The sequence below is a fragment of the Astatotilapia calliptera genome, chromosome 20, assembly GCF_900246225.1.
Source record: "Astatotilapia calliptera chromosome 20, fAstCal1.2, whole genome shotgun sequence".
In the NCBI taxonomy this organism is placed as follows: Eukaryota; Metazoa; Chordata; class Actinopteri; order Cichliformes; family Cichlidae; genus Astatotilapia; species Astatotilapia calliptera.
Window position 1 is genome coordinate 17,170,647 of NC_039321.1, and position 9,932 is coordinate 17,180,578.

The 9,932-nt window shown below is 38.3% G+C and overlaps 1 protein-coding gene across 2 annotated transcripts; it reads right to left on the reverse strand.

Annotated features, from left to right (window-relative positions):
- Positions 1-2,039: 2,039 nt before the first annotated feature.
- Positions 2,040-6,018, reverse strand: LOC113013442 (serine/threonine-protein kinase SBK1). 2 transcript variants are annotated; one of them, XM_026154338.1, is made up of 4 exons: positions 5,800-6,018; positions 4,900-5,062; positions 3,916-4,118; positions 2,040-3,033 (listed from the first exon to the last, which is right to left on the reverse strand). In XM_026154338.1, exons 2-4 carry the CDS (start codon positions 5,060-5,062, stop codon positions 2,482-2,484), a joined length of 918 nt encoding a protein of 305 aa, XP_026010123.1. In that variant the 5' UTR covers positions 5,800-6,018; the 3' UTR covers positions 2,040-2,481. The 2 variants fall into 2 exon arrangements, with proteins under 2 accessions (XP_026010123.1, XP_026010122.1); XM_026154337.1 differs by having other exon boundaries at positions 2,040-3,075.
- Positions 6,019-9,932: the final 3,914 nt, after the last annotated feature.

Here is a 9,932-nt window from a genome sequence, read left to right on the forward strand (position 1 = left end):
GACTCTGGTCAGTCTGGTTCTTCCATCCTCAGATCCTGAAACATTCCAATCAGAAAGCAACACTGGTGTCCCGTGTACGTGAACAGCAACAGCAAGACATCTATCAGTGGAGAACAAGCTGCATGAGATTATGCATGTAACCTTGTTAAAGAAAGGTCAATAAAGTATGGCAGATGGGGTACAAAAAATAACTCGTGAGGTCATGAATTTGATCTGTTTTATGTAACTGTGTGTATTTCAGCCGTGACCTGCAATCACAGCATTGTAAGATGGTGAAAGATGTCTATCTGTGAATGGTACTCATGACCAATCGTCACTGATCAGTGGTCATGACAATTTGCATATTAATGATCGTCAGTGGTGCTAGTTTCATTCATTATGCAGATTTACTGTGTATAAATTTGGGGAAACCTGCATTCAGCTGAGACTGAAGAAGAATGTTTCTCCCGCTGAAAACGCTGCGTCCAGATAAACAGAATCAACTTCTTGGGGTTTCTCTTTGTACATAAGACAGAAATAACCATATAACTACAGAACATATAATCATGAATTGTATATTTTTGCATGCTAGGTACACACACTTTTTTTTAAATGTTTAGTTTTTACATATAGGAACATAAAGAAAAATCATCTGGTCTTCATCATTATTACACCATGTCATTGTTTATTTCACAGAAACTAAGTGAAAATACAAAAGCAGTGTATGAAAAACTAGAAGCACTCTGCTGCAACTGCGTTAATTGTTTTCTGTATGTCAGTTTCTCATTGTTTCGGTTTCTCTGCAACCGTCTCTGTTCCCTCCTTTTTTTATTGTTTTGCATCTGTTTTCTCATTTTATGCTGTTTTTGCAGGAATCAAACATAAATTTCATAGATGAAGCTGTTGAGCAATTATTAGGTCATTTGTATTTCTGGTGGACGTAAATTCAAATAAAATTCAACTCTGTCCCTGCAGGCACAGTCTATGTGTTATACTACTCAAAACCTCAAATATACTGTATGTACTAGTGGTGCACGGTTTTAAGTCACGGATCGGATTTTTGGATCAGCAAAAAAAGAAAAAAGACATAAATTTAACATTTACTTATTGAATTATTTTTTGTCTGTTAAAAACATTCAACTCAACACTCATTCCACTCAATTATTTAAAAAAATATGGTACAATATAGGGCAGTACAGGGCTTTGTATCTACCACTAAATTCAATTCAATTCAATTGTATTTATAAAGCACCAAATCACAACAACAGTTGCCTCAAGGTGCTTTATATTGTAAGTTAGACCCTACAATAATACATACCGCTCATTCTATCGCACTCTGCTGTGATATAATGAGCTGTCACGGTCACGTAGCTTTCCATTGCTACACCCATTTGTAGTAGTTAAGGCAACAGAAGATGCCTGGGACAGTTCAGCCATAACTTTAAACACCCCAATAGCTTTTGTAATAGCTTTTGTAATAGCTTTAGCCTGGTCAGATTGGGCAGCAAAGGGCTGCCTAAATACCGCAAACTCATCTGCTCCGCCACTTGGACCTAAATACCGCAAACTCCTCTGCTCCGCCACTTGGACCTAAATACCGCAAATTCCTCTGCTCCGCCACTTGGACCGCTAAGCTGGCCATAACTATCGCTTGACAGATCCACCACGCGCACCCTACACATACTTTTTTTTCTTCTTTTTCGAATCTTCTGATCACGTGCATGCCGACCTGTGGAGTGGGATCAGTTCAGATTACGAATCAACCTTGATCCGTTGCACCACTAGTATGTACCATAAGGTACACGTATTTTAACATACAGTCTGTATCATCCCATATACAAAAAAGACATTACCTTAAAAATAATTAGGTTGTATTGTTAACTTTTATTTAACTTAAATTTCTTTAGTAAGAGTAGCCTGAGCCAAGATAGGCAACATGAATCAGGAACCTCAAAGACTTGAGGAAAGCCCAGAGAAGCACAGGGAGAACATGCAAACTCAAAACACAGGGCCATCTTCTCCTGAGGCACCTCTGCCAATCACCACGCACCAATTTACTGTTACTATATAATTTTTTTATTAGTTAAATGCAACAAATACATGCAGAAAACTCCCGTTTTATTTTTTGTCTGTTTTGCGTACTAGCAGCAAGATGGTGCTGCTTCCTCACAGCAAGAAAGTTCTGGATTCACAGAGTCCTTTACCTCCATATCTGGTGGGTTTCTTTAGTTTCCTTCCACAGTCTAACGATGCTCCTGGTAGTTTTATTGATGATTTTCAGTTCAAATGTGAGATGGATATTTTGAATGGTCAGTAAGACAAGACATTTGCTAGTCTTAGGATGCTTTTACACAAGGACAAAGGCATCAGAATGATATTAAAGATCACTGCAAACCACACGCTGGCTTTGAGCTACATCATATATTTTTATTGTTTTTAAGCAATAAGGAGCTACAAAATCCAGAGAAATGCTGCTTTCTTTTTTCCCTTTTCCCCCGACTTTTACTGCTGATCATTACCCGGTACCTTCTTCAGCCAGTCCTTCTCCACATATGCTCTCACATCTCCCACTGAACACCTTTTTCCTGCATCCAGAGCCAGGAGTTTACCAAACATCTCCATGGCTACTGGAGTGAACCTTTTCCACAAAGGAGGGATGTCCTCCTCAGCGTTAGATCGATTTTCCATTCTCCACCAATCTGCAAACTCTTCGTAGAAGTCATCCGAGTCCACACAGCGTTCCCAGGGGAAGTAGCCTGTGAGGATGCAGAAGATAACCACGCCAAATGCCCAGGTATCCAGACTTGGCTCCACACTCAGAGGTGGAGCAGTCACCTCTTTCTGGCCCTCGGGCAGAGCTACAGAACAAAGTTCAGGGGCCATATAGGGAAGGATTCCTGTGATAAAACGTATCAGGGTTCCTCTCTTCTGGGCAAGTCCAAAGTCCGCCAGCTTCACCTGGCAGCAGAGATTGTCCAGCAGAAGAATATTTTCAGGCTTCACATCACGGTGGACCAAGCCATGGGTGTGGATGAACTCCAAAGCACTGGCGATCTGAAGGACACAGCGTTTTACTGAGGATTCTGGGATACCCACCTAGAACAAATGAAATTGGAGATGGGCTTGTGACCCTAATATAGAAGCTGGATACAGTCGTTTTTAATATATTTCTAGTGCTCATCATTTCTTTCACCAAACATTAAACATCTAAATGTTTTCTTCTGATGAATGTGAGTTCAAGAAATTTGGAAAACCATTCATATTGGTTGTGAAAGGTTTAATTCAGTCAGCCTAAGTTCAAATTAACCCGGTCCGTTAGAATCTTTTAATTCTGTATATTTGATGGGTCTGCCTCTTAATGTTGTAAAATGTCCCAAGTTTATCTTAGGAAGATTTGAATACAGCCATGGCTTATGGACAGCGCTGAAGGGGTCGTCCCCAGATTTCCAGGGCCAACAGCAGAAATCTACTGATTTTCATTTTGATTGACTGTTTTTTTTGTTTTGTTTTTTTTTTTTGAGATACAGTGAGATACATTTTCCTTTACATTCCTTTGGTGGCCAGAAGATACATCTTAAGTACATTATTGTATCAACTCTGTCCCTGCAGAGGGACTCAAACATCTTTAGAAAACACACAGAAACACAGGAAACACACATAAACCCGTCAAATGCAGGGCCCTTTTCTCCTGAGGCAACACTGCTAACCACTGAGCCAATATGTTGGCTTACGACAAAATACCTGCAAAACTAATAATATTGCCATCAAATTCAACTGCACTCTGTAGTTCAATTCACAGTTGACGTCTTAACACACTAAAGTCAGATGGTGCACATGTGACAGTAAATTCAAGTAAATGCTTACATTACATTACAATCTTACAAACCCACTATTATGGCTCTAGTTGTAGTCTTATTTTGCAATTGTTTGACTCACTTTTGGTTGAATGACAGCAAAAAGGTCCCTTCCAATGATCAGCTCCTGGGCAAAGCAGTAATGCTCATTAGACTGGAAGGCGATGCCAAAAAGACCCACAATGCAGGGGTGGCAGGACAGGTGCAAGGAGATGCAGTACTCTCGCAGAAAGCCCTGCAGCTTAGTTGAAGTTTTGGGCATCACTTTCAATGCCATGGGAGTCCCTGCAGATCATTCATGTTTTTGTAATTAGTATCCCAGTTCATACACATGTTTGTGTTACTTTGTTAAACAGATAAATCAAACTGATGACAGTTGAATATGATAATTATTTAAGACACAACAACAGAGTATTTCCAAAACGTAGGCTAGCGTGTATGGGTCACCCCCATACACGCTAGCTGTTTCCAAATTGAGAACCTCCAGGCCTCAAGCCAGCCACCCTTTGCAACCCCATGCTATGCATTCAGGCTGTCTACTTTGTCTCCACTGACACCTTTATTGCTCCGCTTTGATTTGACTCAACTGCACTGGGTCATTCAGGTTTCAAGATTTGCACAGAATCAGAAGACATCATACACCTTATGTTTTCTTCAAGTAGCAGTTTTCCCAAATTTTTAACCTGAGGTTTCTTCACTAAAGCATTCTCTCTCTCAGTAGCTTTTATTTTATTTCAACCCACAGAGATGTCTGGCATGACAAAAAGAACAACTTTGGTGACTTTTGGTAGACTATAAATGACTACGTGTTTTTGGTCTTAAGTCTGTTGAATATATACTTTTCAGAAACATTATATGTCATCATATATTGCATCCTTTTGTGATAATACAACAGCTAAGTGCAAATAAAAAACAATTTTCTGCCATGTATTAAGAAATTTTAAAACTCCTAACATTAAAGAAGGTAAATTCTGTAACTGATTTCTCCTGGGAAACAAAAGATTTTTATAACACATAGAAGGAAACCGGTTATACTCTTCTTTAAGAAGAATAAGTGCAGTCATACCTCTAAAGCGATGTGTAACCAGGAGCACTTTCCCATATTTCCCTCGTCCGATCTCTTTGATGACGTTGAAGTGTTCTTGGATTTCCAGGTGACTGAGGCTCTGTGCTGTCAGCTCCATCAACTCATCAATCAGGTTGCCATCAGGGAGGCCCAGCTCAATCATCTTTAGCCAAACATAAAGCAAAAACAAAGCAAGTGCTTTTTCAAATTTAAAATTGCTCTCCCACGAAAAAACAAACAATCAAAAAAACGCAATCCCTTGTTTGTGCAAGCAGCTTGTTGCATGCCATCGAAATTTTGGTCAGAGCTGATGTGATAGAGCCACATAGGGTGTGTGCACAGCCATTAAATACTTTAAAAATATTAACTATGTTAAGATTTTGTTAAAGTTTGAAAAGATAAAAATACTGATTTAAATCCCAAGTTAAGAACATAAATGAGCATATTAAACAAAAGTTTGACTCTGAATCTTTATCCATGGTTAAATCAAAAGCCAGAGCTGAAATTTTTAACCTGAGGTTTGAGACGCCAGCACAATATTCTGCAAGAAAAACCAAATCTACGATTTCAGGTGAAGTAAGAGTGCAGTTTTTTCAAGAAATGGCTCTTTTGTTTCTGAAAAACTTTAATTTCCAGTGTCAAATAAAATTTATAGTATCATTCATACTATTAGGGTATTTTTTGATCAAGAACATCTACCAATCCAGTCAGATGGTTATTTATTTATTTTTTAAATCACACACATTGTTATACTTGCTATGCATGAGTAAAACTTTTGAATGACATTTACATTTTTCGCCGAAAACAAAAAATGGGATTGCAGATTTTTTTAGTACCTGTTTTGTCAGTGGTTTGCCATCTTTAGCCATGATTATCATATTAACCATAATAAAATCTTACCTTTGCTCTTTACTGTTCTTGATAAAGTCACTGGAGTTTAAAAAATGGCAATCCAAACAGACACAAAAAATGCATAGGCTTAAACCACCATTCTTACAACTGACAAAATGCAGCTAATCAATATCCTGAACAAGTGCAGGTTAAATGTCTGTGCTGCCTGTCCTTCACTTTCACTGCTGCTACTGCACGAGTGGACTTGAAAGCTTTTCGTTTCCCAGCATGCAGCTTTCAAATGCTGCGATGGGGTCAGTGCCCACTTTGACAGCTGATTACAAACTGCCACTGGGGAGGGCACGCCCACGTAAACACACATACACGATCACACTAAAACCAACTGCACATGTGCATGTAGTATAAATCTATGAAAAACACAAATTTAAACACATTTTCATAAACCTTACTCAATCCTTCTTTTAATGGAAAAAGCAAATGAAATTACAGTTTCAATATTTGTGGCTCTGTCACACACACACACACATACACACACACACATCCTCGCCCCAAACACACACACACAAACAGTGACTTTAGCCTTTTGACAAACCCCATGCAGAAACATGTTTCTTTGTGGTTGAATTAAAATCATCATAAATATAAGTATGGAAATAACCTGGAAATAATATTATTTTTTATTCTTTCCCAGTTACTCTGAAGCACATAAAACATTTCACCCAAATCTAGTTTTAATGGAGGAATGTAGCAAGTTGTGGATACTAGTACTTTTATATCTACCAGTTTTTGCCTGCTTCATACTTCACCAGTGTAGTTTAGATGAAAATATTCTTCTTAAACATATTAAACTCACTGACAGTTGTAAGTGCTTTAGAAAGTAACTTATTACAGGTTGAACTATACAAGAATGATAACAATATCTAAAGTTTATCTTCACTGACTGTAACTGTATCGAGGAAACTGAAATGAATGGACTTTTATTTAAGTATTTTTAGTGTGGTATTGCTACACTGACCTTTTGACTGGGATTTGTTACCACTTTACAAATGAGGCTGAGGTGTCCAAGTAAATATATCATATGACACATGGTTATGATACTCTGATTACATTGCAGATTGGACTCAGTGATCTGTATTTGGAAGAGAGAAAGCAGTTCGCTCTCGAGTTGCACGTTATTTTACTGTGCATGTCTAATGAATGTTGCCATACAGGGTTTGTTTTTACAGTAGCATAACTATAATGAGATTTTTCCTTCTGTACTACAGGAAATAACTAGAGCTGAATGTTGTCTGTGAAGGTTCTCAGTCATCCAGGTCATCGTAGTCAAAGGAGCTTGCAAAGAAAAGCGTCTGGACTTCTTTAAGACTTCTTTAAGTTAAAGAAGTCTTAAAGAAGTCCAGACGCTTTTCTTTGCAAGCTCCTTTGACTAGAGCAGAATGTTGCTTTAACTGTATTGTAACTCTATATTTTTAGGGATATAAACATTGTGTCCTGCAATAGGGGGTAACTGGCTGCCATGATATGAAGTCAGACATGTGAATTCAAACTAATACTTTGCAAAGTCATCACGTGTGTTCCTAATGTCAAATAAAACACTCCTGTCCTGGACAGTTCTGGTGGAATGGCCTATGTTTTTATTTTGTTGGCTGTCTGCTCCACAATTTTTCTTGCTAGATGAATTTGCACCTGAAATGTAATGAACACATTGATGGTTTTTAGAAAGTACTAATTTTGGTCAACACATGCCTTCATCTAGTGTGATCGTGTCAAGCACCTGTAAAGCTATCAGATGATTTGGATTTTAGTGATCCTCTAATTTTCCATCTATCGTCATCAAAAGGATAAAATTTTTATTTATGCATTGCTTTGGTATTAAACAGTGAATACTTTCTGGTAGAAAAGGCCGGCTCATAACCGGCATGCCTCACATTTTACCTGTCTGTGCTCAATGTGCCAGGGTTGGTATGCATTTTTTTTAATCCTCCATTTTTAGACTTAGCTGACCAAATTGTGAATATTTGGTGTAGACTCTGCTTATTTGCAAACATCTACAATAGTTGAACGGTCAAAATTGAGGAAACCTCTCAGTTGTTTCTTTTCTTTTCTTTCTTTTTAAAAAAAAAAAACAAACATTGTTAGCGTGCTATTCTGGGCATTACACACTAATACAACCCCAAAGAACTACCTGTTTGTCTACGCGATTCCTTGATTTGGTGTGCAAATATGCAGCTTTTCTTTCTTTTCTTTTGTTTTTGTTTGTTTTCTTAAATTTAATCAGTTTACAATAACTGACAGGTTTTTCATGTTTATTAAATTTTATATGGGCATAAAATAGCCTGTTAATCATCTGTTCTGTGTGCAGAGCCTACTCGTCAAAGCAGAGCTGATAATTATGATTATAAAGGATTTTTATTTTAATAATAAATGCGTTGATATATGTTTGAAATAAGCGTAGCCTTGGATGCATGTTGTTGAAACTTTCACGTGGAAGTGGGTCTTTAAGGGGAAGACAGCACCAGCCCGGTGGGAGGTTTACCATTGTGAGCCATGAATGCACTCAAGCTGTGGCACTTGAACAAACAAATCCTCCAGGCTGTCATCTACAACCCAGTGATGTGTCTGTGGTGGTTTTGCTGCACCTGTGTCTCTGTGACTGTGTGTGTATGTGTTTGTTGCCCCGTGTCATGAACACTTAATCTGAGGGCACAGAGCATCCATGCAAACAGAACTAACAACACAAAGAAACAGATACATTGGCGTGTTGGTCTCTGCAGGGCTACGGTGGGATAATGAGGTGTCACTCACTACTAACCGATTCAAGCAGTTCACACCAGGACAGGAGGAATGGTAACTGAACGTAGTATTTAGCACTTTTCCATCTTACTTGTTTTACAAAGTACTTGTGCAAGCTTGTGTCATTTACCCTGTCACACAAAGTTTTACAGGGTTTTTTTGTTTTGTTGTTTTTGTAAGTATGTGGACCTGATGAAACTATATATAGTGTATCTATTTTTTCACTTCTGTGGATTCCAAAAATATCCTGCTATGTTTGGCAGTAGTCAGCGAACATCATACCAACGTCCTCAGTCACGCTGCCATCAGTGATTAAAGTTATGTAGTGGAGCATGTTTGAAGTTTATGATCATCATGTTACGCTGTCACCACTGACATGGAGTCATGTCATTTCTGGGATCTTTTTCATCCCAGGATGGTGCGCAGTAGTCTTCACGGCGCCAGACTGAATCCATATTACAGCTTCCTATCCCGTCTTTGATGCCCTCGTGTACTCACAAGAATTAAATTACAGAGCAGAGGAGTCTCACTTCTCAATATTCCTTTCACAGTTTGTAATTATTTCTAATAAAGATGTAGCCTTTAGCAATCATCACATGGATGCCAGTAGCACAGATGCCAGTAATATTACAGAGACTTTCAACAAAATATATGTTTTACCAGCAGGTAAAAATTATGCCACCACTATCATTACCAAATAAACTGCAGGAAAAATTCATATAGCCCACAGTTCTCTAAAGTCAGTGAAAATCTTTTAGGAACACATGGACATTTGGAGAATTCTGTTTATTTGCCATGTTGCACAGTCACACATGACTTCATACAAGATCACTTTCAGCCTTGTGATTCCAGAACTGAGAGCAGGTCTGGGATATGACTGGCTTTTGCTTAACAACCCAGCCTTGAAGTGGGTGAACTCTTTCACTCCATTAACAGTGAAGAACAGCTTGCAGCAGCAAGTCTGTCCAAATCAGCCGATAAGTTTATAAACTTTTAAACTCATCAGCTTCTCCCTTTGAAAGGTTTCATTTCACACATAGGAAAAATCCAAGTAAACTCCAAGTGAACCAAATTGCTTCCGAGTGTGATTACTGTGTATACATCTGCACAAACAAACTACACCAATAGGGAAAACAAACCAGAGTTTGATTTAAAGGGACGAAAGACTGTAGGCCTGAAAGTACCCTTATTTAATCCTGTGAGCTCCCAGACATCATTGGCAGTGAAGGTTCCTGATGTTGGTTATCATTGTATGATCTTTACCTTACAGTATAAAGTATGTTGAGTTGACTGTTTTTGTGATATAAATACAATTAGCTCCATAAATATTTGGACAGAGACAACTTTTTTTAAAAATGTTTGTTCTGTACATTACCACAATGAATTTT